General features: G+C 46.3%; 1 protein-coding gene across 6 annotated transcripts in view; it reads left to right on the forward strand.

Moving 5' to 3' along the window:
• The window catches only part of Ptpn3 (protein tyrosine phosphatase non-receptor type 3), a 111,466-nt gene that overhangs the window by 56,498 nt on the left and 27,291 nt on the right, over nucleotides 1-27,677 (forward strand). For all 6 annotated transcript variants that reach the window (XM_075967168.1, XM_075967166.1, XM_075967165.1 and 3 more), the window contains 9 exons: nucleotides 198-285; nucleotides 4,281-4,369; nucleotides 8,337-8,400; nucleotides 9,638-9,810; nucleotides 13,725-13,859; nucleotides 17,196-17,372; nucleotides 22,776-22,962; nucleotides 23,095-23,172; nucleotides 24,701-24,757. In XM_075967168.1, the coding sequence (XP_075823283.1) occupies nucleotides 198-285; nucleotides 4,281-4,369; nucleotides 8,337-8,400; nucleotides 9,638-9,810; nucleotides 13,725-13,859; nucleotides 17,196-17,372; nucleotides 22,776-22,962; nucleotides 23,095-23,172; nucleotides 24,701-24,757 (1,048 nt within the window). The remainder of the gene's footprint in view (nucleotides 1-197; nucleotides 286-4,280; nucleotides 4,370-8,336; nucleotides 8,401-9,637; nucleotides 9,811-13,724; nucleotides 13,860-17,195; nucleotides 17,373-22,775; nucleotides 22,963-23,094; nucleotides 23,173-24,700; nucleotides 24,758-27,677) is intronic.

Here is a 27,677-nt window from a genome sequence, read left to right on the forward strand (position 1 = left end):
CATGGACAAGAAGAAAAACCTGCTTCAGTAGAATTAAGTTAGAGTGCTTTGGGGTACTAGCCCAAGGCATTTAGGAACCTTTAATAACAATTACAGGGGACTGTTGCGTTTTCCAGAAACTTTTAGTTTTTAAAAGCTCAAGGTAATGTTCCCCACCTACTGAGTGAGTTTTGCAGTTTCTTTTTTTTCTCTTACAGTGGACTAAAGCAGTCCGAAGCAGAATCATGCTACATCAACATAGCTCGGACCCTTGACTTCTACGGCGTGGAGCTTCACGGAGGCAGAGTATGTATCCTTTAGCTCAGAAACTATTGTTTATTTCTAATTATGCAAGTTCACAGACTTCCTTGGGGGGGAGTTGTTTCTCTCCCATTGTAACAAGTCTTTGAAAAGCTGCGGGGGGGGGGGGGGGGGGGGGGGGGGGGGGGCTGGAGAGTCCGCTTAGTGTGAAAAGCCCTCCTGTGTGAAAAGCTCTCGTTCTTGCAGAGGACCTGGATTTGATCCTCAGAACCCACAGGGAGGCTCACAACCTCCTTGGGAACCACGCATGCGTGTGGTGCACAGGCATACATGCAGACAAAACGCTCATGCACACGAAATAATAAATAGCACAAATCTAAAAAAAAAATTTTAAAGAGAGAGAGAGATACTTGGAAAGCTTATTGAGTACTTATTGGTTTATCCGAGTCTTCTGAGTCATTCAGTCATTTGCTTTTTCACACTTGAAGGATCAAGGCACAGGAGACTTAAAAGCTTTCAAAGACTATTCGATATTATGGCTAAATGGGTAAAACCCATTTTCCTGTATTCTAAATTTTTTTTAGTAAGCATATAAAATGATGAATTTAGGGGCTCAGGCTGTCTCTTGGTTGGTGGAGTGCTTCTCTGGCATTCATGAGGCCTTGGGTTTGATTCCCAGTGCCGTATAAGCTGGGCACGCTGGTATACATCTGTGATTCCAGCACTCTGGAGGAAGACACAAGAGGATCCAAAGTTCAAGGTTATCCTCAGCTACCTAGTGAGATTGAGGCCAACCTGGGCCCCCATCTCAAAACAGGGGTGGGGGGTGTTAGTGACATTTCCATGCTTGCATGTTATTGTATTTTGCTCATACTAAACCCATCATTACCCTTTCTTGTCTCTCCTCTCTCTTCACCTCCCCTTTCCCCCACAAAAGGCCCCCTTTCTACTTTTGTGTGATTTTATAAATCCATTTTAAGTGTCAATTTAATGAACTTTATAGTATCTGCTACATCTTAAGTGTTACTCAGATTAATTAGAGCTGGTTACTCAAATACAGTAATGTGTGTACATCTGTGTATGATGTATGTAGTGTATGCGTATGTGTATGTATGTGTGTGTGCGTATGTGTATGTATGTAGGTAGGTAGGTGTAGCTAGATGCGAGGTGCAGGCATGCCTGTGGAGGCCAGAGCTTGATGTCCAGGGTCTTCTTAGTCACGCTCCACCTTCATCTTTTGGAGCAGCGCCGATCACTGAATCTGATACTCACTGGCTGGTTGCTCCGTGGGCTCCAGGGATCCACACCTTTCCCTTCTTCTCAGTGCTGGGGTTACAGTCATACCCAACCATGCCCGGGTGCTGGGGATTGGAACTCGGGTCCTCATGCCTGCACAGCGGGCAGTTTGCTGACTGAGCCGTCTCCCCAGCCCTATTCAACTTAATAATTTTTTAGAAGAAATTATGGGGGCATGATGGCGAGATGGGTAAATGTTTTACACGGGGGTTGGTTTAATAGAATCGACCATAGATGTTGTCCACTGAGCACATTTCTGTGTCCGGGTAGACGATTTCTTCCAATAATTACATCACCTTGGGGATTGTCACTTTTCCGCTCTAGAAGTGAGAGACTGAGTCTGTAGCTACAGAGAGGTCACTCAGCACTGTTGTCGTGGTCAGGACATGGCCTCAGCACTGGATTCCTAGTAGTTTTTCTATTGCTCTGAAGAGACACCATGACCAAGGCAACCTAGGAAAGAAAGCATTTATTGGAGCTCATGGTTGCAGAGGGTTTGAGTCTGTGGTAGGGAGCATGGCAGCAGGCAGGGTGTGAGCGCTGTCTGGGAGTGGCACAGGTCTTTTGAAACATGCCTCCAGTGACACGCCTCCTCCAACAAGGCTCTGCCTCCTGATCCTTCTGAAACAGGTCTACCAACTGGGCACCAGGCACTTAAATATATAGACCTGGTTCGGGCATGGTAGAGCATTCCTTTAATCCCAGCACTAGGTGTACAGAGGCAGGAGGATCTCTGTCAGTTCAAAGCCAGCCTGGTCTAAATAGTTCCAGATTCAAACCGCCACACTGGCTTATCATGCGAACATTAACATTTCTGCCTGCCATTGGCCCACATCATTCCCACCATGAAGCAGGTATTGGGCTGGGGAGATCGCTCACTCCATCAAGTTCTTGTTACAAAGGCACGAAGAACCGAGTCTGAGCTCAGAACCCAAGTGAAAAGCTAGGCTAGGTGATCCGTACTTGACATCCCAGCACTGGAGAGGCAGAGATGGGGAGGCAGAGACAGGAGGACCCCTGGGCCTCCCTGGCTGGCTCTGCTACCTTCCTGATGAGCTCCAGGCCTGTCTCCAAGACCAAGATCCATAGCTCTTAAGGAATGACACCCAGGGTTGTCCTGGCCTCCATACGCACAAATACGCATGTGCACACACATGCGCCCCTGCACACACGCGCACAGTATTTATTAAGCACCAGCTGCTGGCTAGTCTTTGTTCCAGGTGTTTTCATAGGCAACCCTTTGGGTGGCTCCTTGCTAATTGGTGTTCTTAGTTAGCATCTCCTCAGGTGAGAGAGAGCTAGAGCCTGTGAAAGTTGAGTAAATGATTCTTTTGCCAGTTTAAAAAGCTTCGATTGTGTTTGAAGCTTCCAGAAACACTTGACTTCTTTGCTTCACTTCTGTCCCAAGAGTTTTCCATTAGACAGGGTCTAACATGGTTCATAAATGGTGGGGAATATATTGGCTCTTATACAGTGACATCTTTGGGATGTCACTGGTAAGTTATATGCTCTTTTGCAAGTATTTTTTTCTTTGATAGAATGTTTTGAAAACCTTCAATGGCAGAGTAGGAATTAATGGCTTTCTACCACCAGGTTTAGTCTCCACCTTCCTCACCCTCACCTCTCAGGGAGCGTCAGGCTTGCCGCAGCCTTGTTCTTCCTCACGCCATTCTGGCTTTGCTTCCAGGTGTGGTTTTAGCCTGGTGCCTAGCACGAGTACTCAGGACTTGCTCTGTATCGGCACCATTTCCTTGTCCGGTTTCTGTACCCACCTTTGTTCCTTTGTTGCTCATAAGTGATGGCCCCACCCCAAGAGAAAATGACTTGTTGCACCTGCCGTGTGCCGGTTCTCCATCGAAAGCGTCATATGCACAGCCCTGTTCTCAGTTCCTTGGTTATTTTCTCTGCTCTCAGCCTGATAGAAACTTTAAGGTGCAAAAAGGAAAATGCAGGCTCTCCTGAGCCCCCAGCAACATAGGCAACTAGTGGCAGGCCAAAGATTCACACTCACTTGTGACTGGCTCTACCCTAGTTTTCTAGTTATGCCATCTGATTGGCAACAGAGACGCGTGTGACTCAAGGAAGGAACCCTTGTCCCTTTGAATGTTACTTATTCGTACTCAAGTGGATTTAAAACAGCTTTAATTCTCTGTGTTTTCCTTCTGCTTCTGTATGATATATGGCTGTGCCAAACACACAAGCCTTTAGCCAGCGTGGTTACGTTGGAGTCATAAGCAACATTTCTTTCTTAATTGGATTTAGAGTCATGTCCACGTGTGTAATTTTTCTTTATTATTTAATAATGGCTAAAGCCTCTTCAGTAATTGAAGTTGAGATTTGTATGGCGTTGTATGGAGAAGAAGCCTGTTTGAGTCTCATGTGGCTCCCAAATGCTGATGGTTGAAAATGAAAGAGTGTTTTTATATTTGGTTCTGTGGAGTGAATATTCTTGCCTGGTAACTTCCTAAACGAGGTATCACGATATGCTCTGTGCGTGTGTGTGTGTGCATGTGCGTGAATGTGTATGCATGTATGTGAGTTCACTTTAGAAGAACTGGGCGCCAAATGCTTGGCTCTTAAGTGGCTGCTAAGTGGGCTTTTTCCCATGTTCAGTGGCCTTTCCCCCTCTTGAGTGGATGCATGCTACTATTTATAAAAGTGTGGGTGCTTTAAAGTTAGCGGAGGATGAGCATGGCTGTACCACACTGTGAACCTGGACTCTTCCTTCCCTCCCCCCACCCCAGGATCTGCACAATTTAGATCTAATGATCGGAATTGCTTCTGCGGGCATTGCAGTGTACCGAAAATATATTTGTACGAGTTTCTACCCTTGGTGAGTGCAAACGCTTGGAATTGTCTGAGTCATGCTTTAAAAATATGCCGAGTAAAAACAATGCTGGATCTAATCTCAAAACTTTTGATCTCTGAAAAAGTCTAGCTCCCCCACCCCACCCCACCCAAGTTGTAAACTCTGAAATCAAACCAAACTTGATCCGGATTTGGCACTTGGGAAAGTAAACTTTGGTTTTCATTAACTTCCCACTGCCAGTCGTCCTGTGGTAGGGGTAGTTGGTGGATAAATGGCACAGGCAGGTCTTGGAGTTGAGCAATCTTTCCACCCTCTTGTTTGTGTGGAATCAGACCTAGATTCTGACAGTCATGAGCCTGCAGGTAATACAAGCCTTATATGTATGTGGGGTTTTCCCCCTCTGCTTACACAGCTGTGGTAAAGTTTAATCTATGAATTAAGTCCACTAAAAGATTTCAAACAATGCATAATAAAATCAAGCAGTTATCACAGTATACTGTAATGAGGATTATGGCCTCTCTCTCTTGAAAGAGTCAAGGCAGTAGTACTTTCAAATTGTGGTGGACTCCAGGCAATTGAAACCATAGAAAACCAGAGCAGAGGTGGAGAAAGGGAGAAAGGAGTTGATTTTCAACATGAGTTTGAGTTGACTGTACCAGGCAAGGGAGCTTCTTCAGAGAAATATTATACCTTCCAAATAATGCATTTTTATAAACGACAGCACAAACGTGTGTAGGGCAGGGGTGGGGTGGGAGGAGGAGAGCGGGTGCGGCAGGCCGTGGGAGATAGGAGAGTATAGCGTGCACGGTAAAGCGGCCACACGGAAACTCAGAGGAAAGGAGATTCGGGTGGCAGAGTTGTGGCCTGCCAGATACGTTTAGGTTTATACCTGTTCCTCTGTTTGACCGCCTAGAACTTCACAGAGTCAAAGGTGTTCATCACAGCATTATTTATGACAGTGGGGGAACCTATAAATAAAATTATAGGGGTATTAACTGTGATCGCAGCTGTCATATTATTGAATGTTGTCGTATCCAAGTCTTGTTACTATGTGTTTTATTTATCCCACTTAAACATTGAGTAAGCCATTCTTAGTCCTGGTTTCTTAGCAGAGAAAGCTGTAGGAAGGACAAGGAAGTTTGTAAGGACTGTCAGACTCGCGCTACTAAGCTAATAGCGGGGCAGTTGAAATTCCCGTCCAGTTTGTCACCCAAGACCTGTCTTATTCTACCACTAAATGTTGTATTTGTGGGGAAGTGCAGGCTACACACTTAAAGACACTGGTTTTTACGATTTCTTTTAAATGCATTTAATTTTCAACAAAACTACGCCATTATCTTGTTTGGTTTTGCGGTGGAGCCAGTGGGACAGGCGATAAGATGTCTCGAGCCCCTCACTGTCAACAGGCTGGGCTAGCTGGGGTGTAGCCTGATGAGTTCTCTGGCCTTCTCAGAGCAAAGGACCAGGCAGGAAAGCACGGTCCTGATTCTCTCTTTAAGTGTCTCCAGTCCCCCAGTGCCATAGGCTAGAAGCTACCTGAGTCTCGCCTCATCTGTGGCTGGATCTACGAAAGTTCCTTATGCTGGGTCTGAACATCACATTTAAAGGTAGATTTGGATCCCATAAGGAAGCGGAGAGCTTCCGAAAGCAAGCCGGTAAACAGAAGCCTTTGGGTCAGGACGGACAGGGACTCTTGGCACCCCTCCCGTCCTTCAGATGCTCTCTCAGAAATTCTTGGTGACTCCTCGACTTCAAACCAGCTCCTGTCAAAGCCTTTCGCTGTGGCCAGTGCTGTTTCAGTTAGTTAACCTGTGACTAAATAATGGATAGAAGCAGCAAGGGGAACAGAGTCGGCTCACAGTATGGAAGAGCTTAGAGCCTCTAAGAGTGACTCCAAAGAGGGTAGGCTTTGACTGCAGGGATCCGTTCTAGGAAGAAGGTACAGAGTGAGCATATCGCCGGAAACAAGGGAGAACAGAGCAGTCAGTGTGACGTAGATGGTGGATTAGGCTAGAGCATGGTGTGCCATAGCCAGCTGCTGGAGAGTGACCTGGACAGCAAGAGCCTCACAGGACACTGGAGTGGAGACTTCGTCCTCGGTGTTCTAATGAGAACTACATTCTCACGCTGCAGCGATCAAAGGGATGGTTGTGTGCACCATTTGATACCTGTCTCCTTCGCTAGATTAAATGTTAAGACTGCAGTACCCACTGTCTTGTTCTTTCTGTCCCTGGGACCTGGCACAGGACCTAGCCCATCCAGACACGCGGTACATTGCATCTTTCCTTGTGACCGAGGGCAGTAGGGAGCCCACTGTAGGGCCTTCAGCCTGGAAATCACATCTGCATTCTTCAGATTCGCTCCAGTGGAGAAAGGCCATTGAGGGAGTTGTAAGCGTTGAAGCAGAACAGTCTGACCCAGGAGGCCTAGCAGGGAACCCCCATCTGAAGCCACTGGCACATAAGCAGTCTGTGCCCAGAAAGACAAGGCTAGGGACTCCTCCAAAATGAATGAGTTTGTTCTCCAGACCCCTGTGAAATAGCAATTCCTGTGTGTGCCCTTCAACACAAACTGTATGGAGGAGACCTGCCCATCTCAGGGTGTAACGTGTACCATGATGGATGCCTCAGAAGAACTGGCTCTAAGAGCCTTCTGGTCCTTGCATGACTAGCCTGCAGTCACTCTGAAAATTCACTTATCAAATAGGAGTATCCACCAGCAGGTTACTTAAACTCGGTGTTTGTCTTTAATATATAATGCAAGTGTGCTCTCTGTGTGTGTGTTCCTGATCCACTGGGGGAAATGTCACATGAATAAACTCGCTTTACTTACTCAAGCTCTCTGTTCTAGAATGTTCTTATCAAGGTCTTGATATGATCCTAGAGAATAATGGAGTTCCTCACTTCCCCAAAACACTGTGTGGATTTATAGTGACTTGTAGTGAGTACAATCTATTTAAGAATACTAGTTAATTTCTTTAATGTACTGAGAATGCTAGTGCATATTTGTAATTCCAACACTAAGGGGTCAGAGAGGGTAATCTCTGAGGTCGTGTAAGCCAGCCTAGCCTCATGTAGTTGGTGAGCTCCAGGTCAAATGAGAGATCCTCTCTCAAAGAATAAGGTAGACAGTACTTGAAGAAGAACACCCTAGGTAGACTGTTGTCCTACACACACACACACACACACACACACACACACACACACACACACACACACACCCTGATCTCATTCACCAGTTTTAATGAAAAGTACCAACACTGAGAGCCTGTGGTATATTAAGAATCATCTAAGGACATGACATACTTACTATGTCTAAATTATCATAGGACCACGGTGAGAAAGGCTGTGATGGTTACCATTCAGCAGATACCCTAGGGTCCAAAATCATAGGCTCTTGATTCTGATCCCTAAGCTCAGAGCCTGGCTCCAGGCAGTGACATCTCTGCTCCTCAGCTTCCTCTTCTGGATAAATACCGTTCATGGCTGTCGCAAGACCCGATAGAAGCAGTGTTTATAAAGCCCGTGGCAGTGCCCTGCGATGTGAAAATACTTGCTGCTTGGTAGCTTTCATTCTGTATCATGCACATGGTGACGAAATTCTTTCACACGTGGCTGTTAAGTAACAGAGCTGGGGTACAACCCAGGTCTGTCCTCCCTCTGCTCCACACTGCCCCCACGTAGGCACCAGCTCCTGCAGGGCTGCAGTGCCACAAAGAGACTTACAGCAAAGAGTGCGCATGGCCCACGCTCTTGGTTATTTAAAAGCTGCCTCGCAATCCAGAGGCCCCATGGAGATCCAGCTCCGTCCGCTCCTTGAGTTCAGCTGAGGCACACTCCCAGAGGCCCGCGGTCATCGGATCATGAAATAGAGGACCCATGCAGAAGAGGGGTCAGCTATAGCCCAGCTGAGCCCCGATGTCTTTGTTTGATTTGCATTTTGTTTTACTTTTTGTGTTATGTGTGCTTTTATTTTGCTTGGCCTTTTACAGGGTGAACATACTCAAAATTTCTTTCAAAAGAAAAAAGTTCTTCATACACCAGCGGCAAAAACAGGTGAGTTCTGCCCATGCTTGGCTGTGTGCTTGCTGTGTTTGCTGCCTCGTCAAGGCTTCCTCCAGTCCCCCAGGGATGGCTTTCTGTGTCTTAGGAAGGAAAGGCAGTGGCCATAGGTCATCAGACCCTGTGGTCCTCTCCGTGAGTCAGTTGGCCTCTGGTTGGAGAACGAACTGGCTTTAGAGTCAGATACTCTAGGTTTAGATCCTGGCTCTTCCCCTGGCCCCGCCTCTAGCCCATGTTACCTTACTTCTAGATGTTCACGTAGTGTCCACTTCTCAGGGAGCCTTTTGGATTAGACAAAAGAGCTCAGCCTGAGCGCCTAGCAGAGCCCAGGGATGCATAGCAGGAAGCATCCATACAGCCAGTTCCTTTCTTAAGTGTTCCATGGACGATAGCTTGTGCCTGGGTCTCACAAGAGGAGTCGGCAGGATCCTAGACAACCCTGTTTGTTTGCTTAGCCACAGCAGAAGTACACTCAGTAAGAAAGCCAGAGCTCCCACAGCCTCGGAGTGAAGGAGCTGGAATTTGAACTGAGGCGCCTGCCCTTTCCACACCACACCCTGTCTTGTTATGCTGCATAGTTGTCGCTGGCTGTCACTGCGTCCATTTCCCAACGTTTCAGAGATGATATGCCCTTAGACTGACCCCACGCAGTGAATGGGGCCTTAGAAATGGGATCCCTAGAGCTCAAAGCACCAAATACCTCAGTTGCCTGACTCCCCTGACTCCCACCCCTAGAGCAAGGAGGGTCAATGAAGCACCAAAATGCATGTGGAATCAGAAAACTCAAATGCAGGTAGACTGAAGGCAAAGCCAGGGATGGGATTACTTATTATCTGTGAGCACTGGAATAGAGAATCCCCAGGCTTATAATGTCTCTACTACCTGCTTGGTGGAAGAGTATTTCTTCAGGAAAGAGATGCTCGGGGCAGAGTTCCCAAGTTTATCAGATGGTAGTGCCAAGTAAGCTTCCTCTTGAACTAGAAGCAGGTTTGGAACAAGGGTGTCTGTGAAGGACCGCACATGGTGAGGAGGCATGGATTCGGGTCATTTTTATTATCACACCTGTAGAGACAATCCTGCTCCAAAATACTCACGGGACACTGGGGTGTCGGGGGTGTCTGAAGTCTGCTCCCTCCCTTTGTTACATCTTCAGCCGTGCGGGTTTGCAAGCTTGGCACGTTTTAGTCCTCCTGTACCTTTGCAGTGAAATCTCCGCTGCTCTTCCTCACAGGCTGAATCCAGGGAACATATCGTGGCCTTCAACATGCTAAATTACCGATCTTGCAAAAACTTGTGGAAATCCTGTGTGGAGCACCATTCGTTCTTTCAGGCAAAGAAGTTACTACCTCAGGAAAAGAGTGTTCTGTCCCAGTACTGGACTCTGGGCTCCAGGAACCCCAAAAAGTGAGTATATTTGAGGAGAACCATCCATGCTAACCCGAGATGTTAATGTGTGCTGCCTGCCCCTGGGGCATGGACATCCTTGGGCAGAGGGGCTGCTCTGAGCTGGACCTCAGACTTTAGATCCCTGAGTGACAGCTGAGCGTCTCCAGGGGAAGCTGTGCCCTTTTATGCTCAGGTGCATCTCCTATTCCCGGCGTTAGTTCTTGCCCCCTCCACCCTGCTGTCGTCTGAGTTCTCAGACAGCTAGAATTGCAGTTGCCCTCACCCCTTCCCAATTAAAGAACACCGAGTGTCATCCTGGTGCCAGCATATTGGGCTTTTCACAGCTGGAGGCCTCTAAGCCAACCCCTCCCACACAACATTAGTTCATAGGCACCCCATAAAAATGAATAGAGGTTTCCAGAGTGTGGTGACTGTGGACTATATTGCCAATAATAGCTACAAAATAATAATTGTCATTGACAATTGCCTAGTGTTTATAAAAGGAACATACTTAATTACATTAATTCTTGCGCTGAACCTGAGTTAAATGCTACCTACAGGAGTGATATTCAAAATATTTAATGATAAGAACAGTAAAATTAATTTACATATATATGTCATGTACATTATAATTTTTAAAATAATATATATTGAGTCTTTACATAAAGTGACTGGGGCTTATGTTTGTTTTGTTTATTCTAAGACAGCTTTGTATAGGTGGTGACAGAAATTGTTTGTCATGCTGTTAGAATTTTCTAAGTCATTTACTGGTTTTTCAGAATTTTGATTGATTGTCGTGAACGTGGCTTTTTCTAAATAAGGCTCAAGTATGAGCTATTATTTGATGTGAAATTGGAGAAGAATGTTCTAGTGGCTTTTCTATCAAATATTAGGTAACATAATGATTTAGCCAGTGGTAAATGGCCTCTGGTAGGGGTGGTATTATTTCTTATGAACCAAGAACAAACATATTTTTATAGTGTTTAGTCCTTATAGTTCTGTTTAGTATTTATATGCATTCAATATTCTGCTAGTGAGTAGACCATAAGAATAATGTTGTTGAGGAACCTAGAGAGCTGCCTCATACCCAGGATGCTACATGGAAACCATGGAAACCGAATCTTTTTCCTGCATGGTGGTCCTCTAGGCAGCCAGAGGCATTGGATGAGAGAAGAACCCAAGTGCAGTGAGCTTAGCCACTAGCAATAGCCCCACAGTCTACAAGGGCTCACCTGCTACTGTTTCCCTGTGCCAGCATTGACAGCCCAGATAGCTGCAGCTGGTGGGGCTGTGCCTTTTTGTTAGGCACTCCCTGGGTCATGCCATCCTAGGGACTTCCCTGGCGGAAGTAAATCTGAACACTCCTGACCTGGCATCCCTCACCATGAGCCTCAGGAACCTAGGCTGTGAAGCCGAAGCAGCAATAGCAGATTAGCGTCCCCGTGTCTGTGAGAGTCTGGGAGTCAAACTCAGGTGCTGCAGCAGGTCAGACTGACAGACAGATTTGCAGTCAAGAAGTTCAGGTTGAAGAAAAAAAAATTGGTTTTTGACCACTTAAGCATCAAACTATAACTGGGCTAAGGCATAAGTGTACTGGTTAACTCTCCTGGCACAGCTTCCTTGCTGCAGAGTGACCATGTAAGTAGTGATCTCACTACAGTCCTGTTGCAGAATTGCAATGAGATGACTTGGAGTTTGTGGGGGGCTCCTTGTTGTCGGTGTGTTGCTTGTGTTACCCCCACCAAGATGTTATAATATTACTGCTTATGTGGTCATTAAAAGGAAGCAGTTTTCTTCCAAATAAGAATTGACTAGACCTCAGGCGACGGCAGCACACGCCTTTAATCCCAGCACTCAGGAGGCAGAGGCGAGTAGATCTCTGAGTTTGAGGCCAGTGTGGTCTACAGAGTGAGTTCTAGGACAGCCGGGGATACACAGAGAAACCCTGTCTTGAAAAACCAAGCAAGCAAACAAAAGCTAGATTGGCTAAACCTGATTTTCCAGGCAGGTTGGAGGTGGCATAGAAGGGACTGAAGGGTTCTTTCCAACTCTGAGTGAGTTCATATCCTCCATGTCTCACTTGAGTTTTGGTTTGCTGCCTCCGTTTCATTATCTGCAGACTTCTTTCCCTCTTCAGCCTGCATGGGGTGCTGGGTTCTGGTCGTCTTCTGTGACATGGAAACCCATGTTTTGGTGCTGACAGCAGCCATAGTCTGTTATCTCAAGATTTGTGAGTTAGGAATTCAGGAAGGGTTTACCAGTGACTCTTCTGCTCCATTAGTCCTGCCCTAATGGGCAAGGATTTTGTGAGAACCGGCTGCTTGCAGCTGGTTTGAATCCTCTACAGAGGGTCACTGGAAGCATGGAAGACAGTTTGGGGTACAAGTCATCAGTTTCTTACTGGTACCTTCTTTCAGTATACTGTTAATTTTGACTTATTTTTTTTTTTACATTTACTTATTTATGTGTAGGGGTGGAGTTGGGGGAAACACATGCATGTCACAGTACACATATGGAGGTCCAAGGACAGCTTCTAGGAGCCAGTTCTTCTACCCTGTGGGTCTCGGGTGGCATTTGAGTCATCAGGCTTGGTGGCAAGCACTGTGACCCGCGGAACCGTCTGGCCAGCCCTTGTCACTTCCTTTCATTTCACAGTAGAGGAAACCACGGTCCCACCTAGCTCTAGAGTACATCTGTATAGCTGTGTGTTGGACCCTCTGACAGGTTCCGTGAAAGGGGAGTTTGATCGTTATTTTCTGGAGACCGTGGAATGGTTTCAAGTTTCTATTAATAACTCGTGACACCTGCTTCAGGGATCTGCCATGTTAAACCCTGGAGTCACGCTGCCTGCTTCCCTTGTTTTAATCTTACATCCTTAAAAAGTGGTCACGTGACTTCTGATAGCCCTGACCTCAGGGAAAAAGGTCTCCTAGCTGCAGTTAGCACTTAAATGAGCGTGACAGTGGCATTCATTATTATAAACTGGTACCTGGATTTTGCTGTATTTCTTTGTTCTTTTGCTTTCGTCAGTCCGTTGGTTTTAGGCCATAAGGAAATATACGGAATATTTAAGACATTAGAGCATGGGGTAAAATTGGAAATGCCAGAACCAGACTTCAAACGATTTCCTAAGGCAATCTATTCCTCAGGAATTCAGTTTTCAAACTATAAATAAAATTCAGAAATATCCTTCAGATAACATATTCAGAGAATATGACCTGAAACCGTTCTAAGTACGTCCTCGGCTTCTCTGTCAAAGATTTCCCAGTGATTGATGGTCCCTGCATCTGCCGGCCAGGGGGCCCAGGAGCATCTGGAGGGATGACAATGCTTTTGTTCATGCCAGTGGGAGGCGGGTGAGGTAGATCCATTGAAGTTATTGGAGCTGCGCTGGTGTGTGCTATTCTGGCACTCCTTCTAACCTGGTAGCTTTGGCTATAGTCTAGAAGTAGCTTAACTATTTAAAGTAGTGGAGAAGCAGAAGCATTTTCACCAAAAGACCAGATATAACTTAAAGAAAAACCAGAACAAGAAAGGAAGTCTTTGGAAGTCTGGGGCCAGCGGGATGGTTCAATAGGTAAAGACACTTACTGCCTGATAACCTGAGTTTCATCCCCGGACCCACACGGTGGAAAGAGAAAACTGCTCCTGCGAGCTGTTTGCTGACACCCACAAGTACACCACAGCACACCCACCCATGGGTGTGCCCACACCCACATAAAATAACCTTTAAAAATTTTTAAAAGGGCACTCTGGAAACCAACTGCCTCCACTCCTCGTAACCTAGCTGGTGTGACCGGGGCTGGTGTCACTGGGTGCTAAGTCAGTGCTTTCAGAGAAGGTGCCTTGGCAGACTGTATTTCATGGATGCTGTTCTTGCTTTCTTGTTGGACTTGTCGGTGTGCAAAGTAACACTGCGTCGGGTTTTTCAGGTCTCTAAATAACCAATACTGCAAAAAGGTGATCGGAGGGATGGTGTGGAATCCAACCATGAGGAGGTCCTTATCAGTGGAACGGCTAGAAACCAAGAGCCTGCCTTCTCGGTCCCCACCCATCACCCCCAACTGGTATGTTCTCGTTTATGCTGTGCGCCAGTTGCAGATACCCTCTCTCTTTAAAGATACAATGTCGGCTTTAAACCCTTCAACAGGGATTGCCTATAGTCAGACTTCTCATGTGCGTTCCCATATTGCAGAAGGAGCCAGCTAGACCCTTTCCATACTGAAAAATGCTAAAGTGGCCTTACAATAATAATAATAAATTCACATATTTCGGGAAATCATTGTGATATTCCAATACATGTGTAGTATTCAAGACAACTTTACTGTCATATCTATCAGACAAATAGCATTTTTTTTAAACTTAAAAGTTTCTTAAAGATTTTTTAAAAATCTATTAAAATCCCTTCTAGTAGCTGGATGTGGTAATAAATACTTGTAAGCTTAACGTTCAGGAGCCTGAGGCAAGAGGATCAAGAGTTCGAGGCCAGCTTGGGCTACGTGGACCCAATCTCGAAGAGATAGATAGATAGATAGATAGATAGATAGATAGATAGATAGATAGATAGATAGATAGATAGGTAGGTAGGTAGGTAGGTAGGTAGGTAGGTAGGTAGATAGATAGATAGATAGATAGATAGATAGATAGATAGGTGGATAGGCAGGCTACATGGACCCAAACTCAGATAGATAGATAGATAGATAGATAGATAGATAGATAGATAGATAGATAGATAGATAGATAGACAGACAGACAGACAGACAGACAGACAGACAGACAGACAGACACAGACAGACAGACAGACAGACAAGTAAACAAATGGGTCCAATTTTACATACATACATCCTTTCTGCTGGCTGTTCTGAAATACTCAATTGATTATTGAGCACCACAGTTATCCTGATGTGCTAGAATATCAGACACTATCCCTCCTATCTAACTACACTCCCGAGTGCTTCTGTAAAAAAAAAAAATCATAAATCGCTGGATGGTGGTGGCACACACCTTTAATCCCAGCACTCCAGAGGCAGAGGCAGGCAGATCTCTGAGTTCGAGGCCAGCCTGGTTTACAGAGTGAGTTCCAGGAAAAACAGGGCTACATGGAGAAACCCTGCCTTGAACAACGGTAATAAATATCAGTAATAATAATAAATTGGGGCGGAGCCTGAGGGCATAGCTCAGTGATGAAGTATACTTACATAGCATGTGCAAGCTCTGGTTTCATTCTACAACCTTGCAAAATAAATAAAAGGTAACATTTGGAACTTGAGGCCTGCTGTAATGTCCACCTTAGAATCATATAGCCTGTGGTAGCATCTTAAATGCTTTAAGCTCTAAGAAGTTCATGATAAAGAATTTAAAAGGATAAAAAAATGAAAAGAGAAAAGAAACCCTCAGGGGTCTAAGTTTTCTACAAATGGAATAATGCATGAGTAAGTGTTTTGTTATTTCAGAAAAGGGTCATGTGGAATCTTGTATTAGTTATTTTAGTGGTCCACAAAGATATCAGCCATTTTTGAGAATGTCTCCTAAAAGGCCAAGCACCATCAACAGGAGAGTTGAAGCAAGGAATGACTGTACCCTGGCTCCATAGGATTAGCAGTGTGGCTTGCAAGACGGGTGGAACCTGAACGTCTCCTAGCTGGGATCTGGGCACTGAAGGGACATGAGGCATGCCAGGAAAGGACCCTCCACCGGGAGCCATGTGTCCTGGGCAGTGGTGATGATATGTGTACTGTAAAGCACCAGCTTAATTTATGGGGAATTTGTCAAGGAGCCAGAGAGAGCCCCAGGTGAGATCGAGGAGAAGAGCAAGGTTGGATCTCTCGCTGCTAATTAAAGATCCATCTCCCAGGAGTCACGAGCCATCTTGCTTCCACAATGGATGCACATTATTGATTGTGAAGGAGCAGGGGGATTGCAAGTCTCTGAGAATCCCAGAGAGAAATAGCTGACAAAGGAAAGCTGGAAACACATAGGAGATACAGGGCCTGGCACCCAGGCGCAGTCCCAAATGTTCTATGAACGCTGTGTCTTCTGGCTCACTCTCAGGAGTGAGTACAGCTGAGACCCAGAGGAGATGGGACTTATCAAAGATCACCTGACTACGGCTGACAATGGAGAACAGGGTAGCGTTCTGATGCCATCACATTCCAGGCGTTGAATACAGAGAACATTAAAGAAAAACCAGGCGTCTCTGGTCTGCAGAGATGGCTGTGTGAAGTACTGGCTGTGCCAACAGGAGAACTGAGTTCAGGTGTTAGCACTCTCATCAAAAGGCAAGGCATAGACATAGATGCTTGTAACCTCTGGGAGGCAGAGATGGGAGAAACCCAGGGGCTGGCCAGCCAGCCTAGCTGGGCTGATGAGCGCCAAGTTCACTGAGAGACCCTGCCTCAAAAAATAAGGTAGAAAGTGACAGAAGAAGTCACTCGATAACAACCTCTGACCTATACATGCACATGCATGAGCACACACAACCACCCCCACAAACACACATATACCACTCATGCACACAAGTTCTAAAGTCAATTTTACGTCTTGGACCAAAGGAAATTCATTGAGGAATAACAAACATGTTGTAAGAGGTCGCTTGTTTGTTTCCCGGCCGCCTGGCAGCTCAGACCCGAAATAATCACACAGAAACTATGTTATTTAAAACACTGCTTGGCCCATTAGCTCTAGCTTCTTAGTGGCTAACACTTATATCTTAATTTAACCCATTTCTAGTAATCTGTGTATCACCAAGTGGCTGTGGCTGATTGGGTAAAATCCCAGCGTCTGTCTCCGTGGGGCTACATGGCTTCTCTCTGACTGCGCCCTTTCTTCCAGCATTCAGTTTAGTTTTCCCCACCTAGTTCTGTTCTGCCCTGCTATAGGTCCACTCAAAGCAATTCTTTATTAACCAATGGTATTCATAGCATCACAAACACACTTTGCTTTCCAAACCTGTCAGTGTGCATTGTTGGATTGGTGAGAAAAGTTCAAGATGGCTTGAGCCTTTGTAGCTCATCCTTAATCAATACTCACTGACCAGAAGGCTTATTTCTGCCTATTTCTAAACTGAGACGGCCATATCACTTACACAAATGTGTCAGAGACCTGTGTTGCCCTGGATGGATTCTACTGGAGTAAGAATGACCTCACTGGCTCTGACATTTGTTTTGGTTATTTTTGAGACAAGGTCTCATTAATTCCCCTGACTGCCCCTTAACACTCAATCCTCCCTAGTGCTGGAGCTCTGGGTGTGTACCACCACACCCAGCTCTGGGTCTGGCTTTCTAAGCACCCATCAGGGTGTCCACGGAAAGACCAGGTCACAGGGTCACACAGCTGCCCTTGGGTCAAGCCTCTGTGTGGGAACCGCTCTCAGGACTTGGGCTCTGTGCTTCTCCCCTTTGCAGGCGAAGTCCTCGGCTCCGGCACGAAATCCGAAAGCCTCGCCATTCTTCCGCGGACAACCTCGCCAATGAGATGACCTACATCACAGAAACCGAAGATGTGTTCTATACCTACAAGGGATCCCTGTCCCCCAAAGACAGTGATTCCGAAGTATCCCAGAACCACAGCCCACACCGAGAGTAAGGAACACGTATTTGCTGTCTTCGGGTCTGCTTTGGGCCAGTGAGGAGTTTGTGCAGGCCTGAGTGCCCCTTGAAAAGAGGCAGGCACTGGTGCGTGCAGCCGGAACGTAAATCCAAACACCTGTCTGAATGGTCATGTGACACCATCTCCACTTTACATCCACCATCCCTTTCGAAACTGACGTATTTTCCCTCATTGATCAAGGCCAGGAAAAAGTATGTCTGTTCTGAAAGGCAGGTTTGAGTCTTTTAGTTAGTTATTCAGTAACAGCTCCCTTTTTACCTTGATTGTCAGAGCTGCTCAACAGTTAGACCCAATCACATTTGCTCCCCTCCCACACCCAGGTGTCTGGCACAGTCTCTGAATTCCAAACCTTTAGTATACAACTCTATCGTATCTTCATATTTGGAACAAACTATCTCATTTTCTAAAGCCGATAAGACACAGACCACAAATGATATCTTTAAATTAAATTATGATAGACAAGGGTAAGGTGTTAAGAAGCCAGTCTTAGCCATTGGGTATTCGAACCATTAAGCCCCAAATAATGGCCAAAACTAAGAAAGGTAATTTCTCCCCTACTGGAGAAGGATTAGGAAGAGAAGCTTTAGGCAGTCACAGGGGAACTGTAGATCTCCCCACTTCCATCTGGGGCGCAGGAGTGAGGGGGTGAGGAAAAGGCTTGTTTCTCTGTCACTGCCCACAGCCAACATGGTCTTCAGACCTTCTGTGCTTTTACTGCCTCTGCTGGAATAACCCCGTGGTCGTGATTTCCTCGTGATCTGAACCTCTGGGTTCTTCTGTTGAAGCCATCACTGTCCATCACTGCTGTTTGCGGTTGGCTGCACTGTCATGTAAGCTGCAGAAGGCGGGTGGGAGCTTCGTTACATGAACCTGTGGCTTTGCAGACTACGAGTGGCTCTGGAAATGCAAAACAGGAGTGAGGAAGGTGTCTGTTAGAACCAGTCTGAGTTCTCCTTGGCCTCCAGACTCTGTTGCTTTGACACAAGGCGGAGAGAAGGCATAGGGAACCCCATCCAAGGGCTAGGGAAGCCCACATGTACTTGGCCATGTTGAGAATCTAGAGTTTTGCTGGCCAGTATAGCAGCCGCCCACCATGGGCAGCTGCTCAGATTTATGCCAACTAAAATGTGTATTCGGCAATTAGAACATGCACATGCGTTTTCAGCATTGTCCAGACACATGTGTATGCCCCCCCCCCCCCATCAGCAGTTATTGCCCGTGCCTATTGTCCCAGCTTGCCAGTGGTTGGCTCTGCCATTCACTGGAAGTAGAGCAACCCCCAGAAGTCAAGTTGAGGACACCTTACTTACCAGTGAAGTACTTGCCACCCCTCACCCAGCCGCACAGCTGTAGGGGACTTGGGGGACCTCTGAGAACCCTTGTGTTCCTGTGCCTCTGATGGCTGAGGTCAGGACCAGGTACGAGACAGTTGTCTCTTGTCCCGTGACACATGGACATCTTAAAAAGCTCCATTTCTCCCGAGTTCTTCATCATACTTGCTGATTGTGGAGAAGGGACCACAAAATGGAACTTAATAAGGCTTCATTTTCAGGTGCCTCTGGGACTGCTGGGTCAGTACCACGTCATCTGCCTTCGCTGTCACAATGTGGTGCTCTGTGGCTTTGGAGAGCTGTCAGGCAGGGTTGGGAAAGGCATGGCCCACACAGCCACAGGGGATGCTAGCTTATCTAGTCTTCAGTGGTCCGGTCTGCCAGCCATATAAACTCTGGAGAATCGAGTCCAGTTTGAAGCCTCCTTCTTTGGGCTCTGTTGAATTTCCGGGATTGCTTGCCCCAGCCGTTCCTTCACACTTCTGCTGATTCTCTGAAATGTTTCCACGAGGTCTTCCTCGTAAGATGGCCTCTAGGGGCTCTTGTTCTTCTGCAGCCCAGGGTTAGGAGAAAGAGATGACAGTATGGCTAAGGTACTTTGACAGTGCAGTAAGTTTGCTTTGTGGCTGGGAAAACCAGAACCCCAACCCCCTCAGTGGCATCGAGGACCACGCTCTCCTTGGGGCTTCTGAAGCCTTAACACACGGGCAGGCATGGAGCGGGGAGGCTTTATTCTCCGGGCAAGAGATGCAGTCTGGTCTGAACTTAATTGAAAAGAAACTCTGCTGGTAAGAATGTATTTACAAAATGTTTAAGAAGCCTTTGACATGTTTTCTGCAGCAGATTTGTGTTGAGTCTCAAAGAAGCAGTCCGTCAAAGAAATCAGAGGCAGGAGCTTACAGACAGCGAGGCCTCTTTTGAAGCAGAGTTTAAGTGTAATGTTCTGTGCTCATTCAAAAAAGAGAAGAAAGAGAGAGAAGCATGCTTAGCCCCATCGCCAGCACCCCCGCCCCGCCCCACCCCCAGCGGCACAGGGAAGGAACATCATCCCCTGGCAGATGAGTCACTTGCTGGTTTGTTCCATATTTATAGCAGCGCTGCAGAGTTTATGATTATAGTTTTGAAGCCTTGGCAGTGCGCTTTGTGCCCAGGCAGGCTGTGCGCTTTTGTTATTCCCGGCCCTGTTCTCTGCTCCTCCTTGCTTCCAGGAGACGTTCAGATTCTGGCAAAGGAGCAGATTTTCTTCATGGTAGAAACAAACCCCCAAATTCCCCCCTCCCCTCACACCCAGACACAAGGGAGGAGTTGCGCTAAGGAAAAGCCGACCCTTGGAGCCGGCACTGGGGAAAACAAGGTCTAGGCTTGTATCCCAAAGACTTTGTCAGTGATTCTTGGTCATAGTTGTTTTGGTGGGTCACCAATATGGTGCCCAGAGTGAGTCTCACTTCTTGTCCTAGTAGCTTATTGGCTGTTTGCTTCTTCCCTGAAGGCCCGCCCTCTCCCGTAAGACGTAAGATAACCCTCCTATTCATTTTAAAATATGCATGATTTGGACGGGACCATATGGCAGTCTCCTTCCCCATCATGTGACCCCATCTTCTGAGCCCCTGTGGTCTGCAAACCCTACCCGTGACAGGGTTCCCTGCAGTGTGACGGTCTCTTTCACTGTTAGATACTCAAGTTGTTGGGACAAATGACCCTCTCTGCCCACGTGTTCTGCATCCACAGACTAAATTGGCTGCATGTCCAGTGTCATAGGTCTGTCCTGATGACCGAGTCAAACAAGCACAGAGTTTATTTTTTTCCTTGTCAGGACGGTGAGTGCTTGTGTAACATTTACCCCGAGTTGGGTATTGTAAGTAACCGAGAGGTGATCTAAAACCACAGGAGGGTGTGTATAAGTAAAATGGAAACATTAGAACATTGTGTATAAGAGACTTACACATCTGCAGATAGAGGGTGCCCTGGAGCTGCTCCTCAGGGCATACTGAAGGATGTTTGTGTTTTTCTCAAGCTGTGCTTGTCTTCTTGGGGTTTCTATTGTGAAGAGGCACCATGACTACAGCAACTCTTACAAAGAAACGATTTAGTTGGGGTGGCTTGCTTACAGTTCAGAGGTTCAGTCCATTATCATCATGGCAGGGAGCATGGCAGTGTGCAGACAGACATGGTGCTGGAGCTAAGAGTCCTTACATCTTGACCCAAAGGCAACAGGAAGTGAACTGACTAACTGGACATGGCTTGAGCATATATGAGACCTCAAAGCGCACCTCCTCAGTGACATAGTTCTTCCAACAAGACCACACCCATTCCAACAAGGCCACACCTCCTAATAGTGCCATTCCCTTGGTGAGGGATATTTTCTTTCAAGCCACCACAGTGATAAACATTTTGATTCTGGCCTAGCATGCAGGCTCCTGCCTCCTTCAGCTCCACAGGGAGCCCTCACCAGACTGGAGAGAAAGCCATGCCGTTCTGACGTCTTCTCTCTTGGCATCCCATCATCTGCCTGTCCTGCTTGTCATCGTTCCGTTTTAAGTCTCTGTCCATCCACCCTGAAGAGACAAGCAGAATGTCATTGTGCTCTGCAAGAATGAGCCTTCTCTGTGTAGTTAATCCATCCAAAAACTAGCCACTTGTTTATTAAACCACTACTGTTGGTAGAGCAGCCTCTCTAACCCTACTTAGAAGATAGGTTGGGGAAGTCTTATAATATGTCAGTGGTTGCAGAGACTACTGTTTACTGTTTTAAAACATCACTAAATGTTCTTAGGTTTGTTATATTTTATGCACATGCGGGTTTTGCCTTCATGTATGTATGTGTACCATGTGTGTGCCTGATGCTCATGGAATTCAGAAGAGAACACTGAATCCCCCGAAACTGAAGTCTTAGATGTTTGTGAACCACAAACCCAGGTCCTCTGTAAGAACAGCAAGTGTTCTTATCTGCTGAGCCATCTCTCTAGCTCCATGCTCCCTGTTTTAGGTAGATCAAAAGGTTTTTTGTTTGTTTTGTTTTGTTTTGTTTTTGAGACAGTATAACCCTGGCTGTCCTGGAACTCACTGTGTCCGACCAGAGTTTTATATAAGAAGAGAAAAACTTTGAAGCCCTGAGAAACAAAACTCATGAGCTACAGTTTTAAAGTATAAGTAAATAGGATATTCATTGGTACCATTTTACTGAACATAGTTTTTTTCACAGGCTGAAGAGATGGCAACCAGTAAATGCCAGGCCAGATACACCTCTGTTTCCACATTGGTCTGCCGCCTAATATTTTGTTCAAATAAATTAAGACTGTGAATCATTGTGTGTGAATAGGGTGCAGATTTTATATTTAGATAGGCTAATTTAGGCTGGGGGTTTAGCTTAGTTCTTTCTTACCGCAGGAGAGGTCCTGCCTGGGTCCTCGGCACTGATAAAAAAAGAAAACCAACCCCTGTCCCCCAAGTTTAACTTGCTAGGAAAACAGAAGCATCATTTAAAGAAAAATCTACAGGCAAGGACCTGGAATAGAAGTTTGGTGAGAGGTGGAAGCAGAGGCAGGAACGTGAGGAATGGGTAGAGAAGCCTCACTCGGGGGCTTTTGTAGGCCGCTGTGCTACTTACAACAACTTATACAGTATATAGTCACCCTCCCTTGCGGCCTGCCTGTGGGCTGTTTTTTTAAATGATGCTCTGTTCCCTGGCAAGTTCAGATTAGTGGGTCCACGGCTGGAGTCCCAGCTACTTAGGAGCCTAAGCAGAAGAATCTGTTGAGTCAGAAGTTCAAAACCAGCCTAGGCAACACCTCCTATGTTATAAAGTAATGTGTGTAGCTAGAGTGGTTCTGTGCATCTCCCCACCGGTTTTCAAAGCAGCAGGGAGAGGAGTCAGGTGATTGTATTTAGCCTAGAGTATGGGTACCATGAGGACTTTTGCAGAAACACTCAGGTTCCAGGGTCCCGTGGTAATCTCAAGATGCCAGGCTCCCCCCCTCCAGCCAGTGATATTTACTCTGATAATATTAATCGATTTATTAAAACATGTTCTTCCCCACAATGAAGGAGTTTGTCTGAAAACAAGCCAACACAAAGCCGCCTGACCCGGCAATCATCCAGTTCGGTGTCTCCGTCTTCAAATGCCCCAGGCTCCTGTTCGCCAGACGGAGTTGACCCGCAGTTCTTAGAAGACTATCACAAGATGATCAAAGGGGGCTCCATCGAGGATGCCAGCCAGTACTACTGCGACAAGGTGAGCACTTGGCCCAAGTGGCTTGGCGACCCTCCCTGGAGGGCAGGCAAATTGGTTGTGACAAAGGGAAAATATCTTGTCACAAACCACCACAGAGGGAAGGGATGTAAACGACTCTCACATGTCTTCCAGAATGATGAAGGTGATGGGTACCTAGTCCTGATCCGCATCACACCAGATGAAGAGGGAAGATTTGGATTTAATCTCAAGGTATGCTGTGAGTGTGCCTTTAGGTTACGTGCAGTGAAACAGCCTTCAGGTGGATTTTGAGTTTCAGTCAGAAATCTGCTACACACCCACACCGCCTTAACAAAATAAAGCAAAGCCTCCCTTGGGGCTATAGAGGTAGCTCAGTTGCTAAGGTTCTTGCTGTGCAAACAGGAGGACCTGATTGCAGTCCCCAGAAACTATCTTACAGAGAAGGGTGTGGGGGTGCGCTCCTGTGATCCCGCTGCTGAGGAGGCAGAAGCAGCAAGTTCTGAGCAAGTGAAAGACCCCATCTCAAGAAACAAGTTAGATGACTCTAGAGGAACAAGAGCCCAAGGATGACCTCTGGATGCATACTCAGACACACGTGTGCATGCATTCATTCTAAACTACTCAGGGCTAAGAATTGGCCTTTTATACGGTTGTACATTACCTTATGTTTAATGGTTGCAGTGTCCTCACATTTGTGACATTATACTAGATTTCTGTCATCTTATTGAGCTCTTAGAATGAGTGGTTGAAGTAGAGAATGCAGTTACAAATGCCCGTAACTCAAACATGTCAGAGGCTAACACAGGAAGATTCTGAGTTTGAAGCTGGCCTGGACTACATACCAAGTCCATGACCAGCCAGAGCTATGGAGACCTTCTCTCAAAAGAAATGGAGAAGTAAATAAAGCATACTACAGTTGTTAAACAGATTCTACAAACAAAACTAAGGCTCAGAAAGTAGAGTACCTGGTGGTTGATCAGACTCAGCCCACCAGCCACCCTGGAGGGATTATTTAGAGAACTCTACACCCCAGAGCTTCAAGTTCCCAGGCCTCCTTGTCGAATGGGTCCCTCTAGGCAACGTCTACAAACTGCTACCTTGGGCCAGCGCCCTGTTTGTGTACTTAGCATTATTGAAACAGGTGCTGCGCCCATTGGATTCCAGCTTCAGGGATTCATTGGTGGAGATAATGACTGCCTCAGGGTCCTCCTTCCCACACAGCTTAAGTAGCTGTTGAGGAAGCACCAACTAACTTCCTGCCTCACTCACTCCCCCTCCCCCCTACTCCCTCACCCACCCCCATCTCGTGAGGGGGCTGCTAGCCTTTGGAGGTTCATACACACCCCATTCTGCCCAGCCGCTCTCCAGGGCTCTGCCCACAGGTGGACCACTCACACAGTGGGGGGAGCACTCCCAGTGCACACGGCCCTTCCTGAGGCCTTGTGCCTCCTCTTTTGGAAAAGTTAACATAGCCCCTTTTCAGGAAATGCTGTTGGGTCCTCTAAGGGCATCTTCCGTTCAGGTGATGGGGATGTCAAGATACGCTTCTGAGTGGAGTTCTGGCTTACCTGCTGGGTAAAGAGGGGTCCACAGTGTGTTCTGTAATTCTGCAAGAGGACCCCAGCCCTGTGATTGGTCCTCCTCTCAAACCTTCTGAACTATCAGGCTTACATTTGCTGTCTCTGCATAGCTTTGTTGGCAAAACTACTCCAAGCGTTTTGTTTTACTTCTGGTTTTGTTTGCTTTAAAACATTTGCAGGGAGGAGTGGATCAAAAGATGCCTCTTGTGGTCTCAAGGATCAACCCAGAGTCCCCGGTAAGTAGACATAGTCTATGCTACTTCCTGTGTTTGCTTTCCCCTAAGCCAAACAAGTTTCTATTTCTGTGTCCCATTCCTGGGTTTTGTTGGGGTTTAGTTTTTATTTGATTGGTTGGATGGTTAGGTGATCAGCTCCTTGCTTGGCGTGATCAGTAGCAACATGTAGTTGGTAATACAGACACAGATGGAGGCCAAGAGAGGGACTCAGGTTACTTACAGCTATGCTGGGCAGTATGGTTCCTGGAACTGCAGCACCGTGTCACCTGGGTCCTTGTTCTAGGTGCAGAACCTCTGGCCAGAGCACAGGTGCAGGCCCAGACCCATAGTCCTACCTACTCTGGATCTGTCCGTAACAAGAGCCATGGGTGATGCATTTAACTTTGGGAAGTGCCGCTCACAGGAAGGAAACTGAGAGAGTTGCTTTTGGCTTGCCTCCAATAGTGTAGTAATATGGGCGGCGGGGCTGCGTCCCCAACACCCCAGCCGCCTGCCCGGCTAGCTTTACACGAAATAATTACACAGACACTGTATTCATTTAAACACCGCTTGGCTCATTTCTACCTAGGCTAACTCTCGCACCTGGACTAGCCCATTTCTTATCATCTGTATAGCACCGGTCTTACCGGGAAGATTCTAGCCTAAGTCCATCCTGGGTCGGAGCTTCATAGCGTGCGTCTTCCCTGGAGCAGGTAGCATGGCGTCTCTCTCTGAGGCGTCTGCTCCCCAGCGGAGAGCTGTCGAGTCTGACCTCACTTCCTCTTCCTCCCAGCGTTTTGTTCTGTTTACTCCTCCCACCTATCTCCTAACCAATGAGAGCCAAGCAGTTTCTTTTAATTTAACCAATGACCTTCCTCCATCATTTCCCCTTTTTCGGTTTAAACAAAAAAGGCTTTAACTTTAACATAGCAAAATTACATATAACAAAACAGTTATCAAGTAAAAGTTACATCAGAAACATTTATACATATAACAAAATTGACCGTAAATCTCTATCAATAAAGCAAAATCTATACTAATGCAAATTATTCATGTCTATATCATATCCCCCTTTAAATGTAAAAGAACATTTATAAACTATATTTGGGAACATGGGCGCAGTTTTTTCTCTCTAAACTGCTTCCTGCTGAATGGGGGCGTCGTTAATTAGGTCTTTCATGGTATAACCTGTGTGCTAGTTTCATCTCAGTTGGCAGTTGAGCAAAGCAATTTTCTGAAGATGTTCACAGCAACCCTTCAGGAGGACGTGGTCCATCATACCAAATCGGAATAGAAGAAATCCATAGAGTCTCATCCTCTGTGAAAACAAAAGAAGAATCTCTTTTCCAAAGTATCATATCCTTAGATCCAAATTCTGAAGTCATACCCTCATGATTTCCGTTCTGGTTCCATTTGGCAGCCCATATAATGAAATGTCTCTCTGTACTTAGCTCCTTCACAGTCAAAAATTTTAAAGAAAACACAATATACATAATCCAGACTCTCTGTGAATTTTCCATTTTTACGTAGCTTATTTTTCTTTATTTCTTTTAATCTCTTAACTATCTGTACTCTGTCTCTTTAAAGACTTTACCTCTTTTTTTTTTAATCATCAACTTTATTCTCTATATTCTTTTTCTTCTCTCTCTCAAGCCTACGTACATTCATCCAACAGTGTGACTCATTTAGTGGTCTGAATCTGTCCTATTGTGAATCTGCAATTTTTTACTATCCAGGAGCACTTTTGATTTGCGCCTTTAAATCATTAGGCGCTTAAGAATCTAAGCTGTGACATTCCTAGGTTAACTTTTTGCTTTTTGAGCGTACATCTGTAGACCAGGCTGTCTTTGAACTCTCAGAGATCCGCCTGTCTCTGCCTCCCAGGCATTGGGATTAAAGGTGTTTGCTACTACACCTTGAACTCACAGAGATCTGTTCGTCTCTGCCTTCTAGGCACTGGGATTAAAGGCGTGTGCTACCACACCTTAAGAACTTCAGCTTTTAGCTTGCATATATTTTTAACACGCTGTAAGTCATTTAAAAATTTTCTTTGTCTTTGAATCTCTCTTTTTACTGTATCTCTCTCTCTTTTTCTGACCACATGAGTCTTTAATTTACCAAGCAATCTCAGTAGGACTAAAGACGTGGCTTTGCCAGCTAGATCCAGTCCATTCCTTAGCTTTCCAGCCTCATGGCTGGTATACAGGCTGCAGCCATGTTTATAGCCACACCTCTATGGTGTTTCAAGGTCCCTGCCAGCCAGCAAGCTACAACAGACAACACTCAAGTCCTCTCTCGGTATCCGGCCCTCCTGCCTCAAACAGTCAGAGTTTGCCCTGGCAGGATGGCCCAGAAAGCCGGCATTTTTAAACAGCGCAGCTTTTTTCCTGCTACGGCTGAAAACTGAAAAGCATGTGTTCAGCTTTTCGTCAATACCGTTTAAGTGTTTCGTGGCAGGACCTCTTAATGAGCTGCAGGCTTTGCAGCTAAAGCTGAGTCAGGAAGCCTCTCTTAGATGAGGCGCTTGCTTGCCTCTAGCAAGCAGAGTAGACCAGAGAAATTGTCACAATCAAGAAAACATGCTTTACTCTTTCCCAAGCTTTCTCAGGCTTTCTGTGGACTCAGTTAGCCACACGTCTGGGCGTCATTTGTAGTAATATGGGCGGCGGGGCTGTGTCCCCAACACCCCAGCCGCCTGCCCGGCTAGCTCAGTCGGTAGAGCATGAGACTCTTAATCTCAGGGTCGTGGGTTCGGGCCCCACGTTGGGCGCCATTTGTAGTAATATGGGCGGCGGGGCTGCGTCCCCAACACCCCAGCTGCCTGCCCGGCTAGCTTTACACGAAATAATTACACAGACACTGTATTCATTTAAACACCGCTTGGCTCATTTCTACCTAGGCTAACTCTCGCACCTGGACTAGCCCATTTCTTATCATCTGT

The sequence above is a fragment of the Microtus pennsylvanicus genome, chromosome 3, assembly GCF_037038515.1.
Source record: "Microtus pennsylvanicus isolate mMicPen1 chromosome 3, mMicPen1.hap1, whole genome shotgun sequence".
Taxonomy (NCBI): domain Eukaryota; kingdom Metazoa; phylum Chordata; class Mammalia; order Rodentia; family Cricetidae; genus Microtus; species Microtus pennsylvanicus.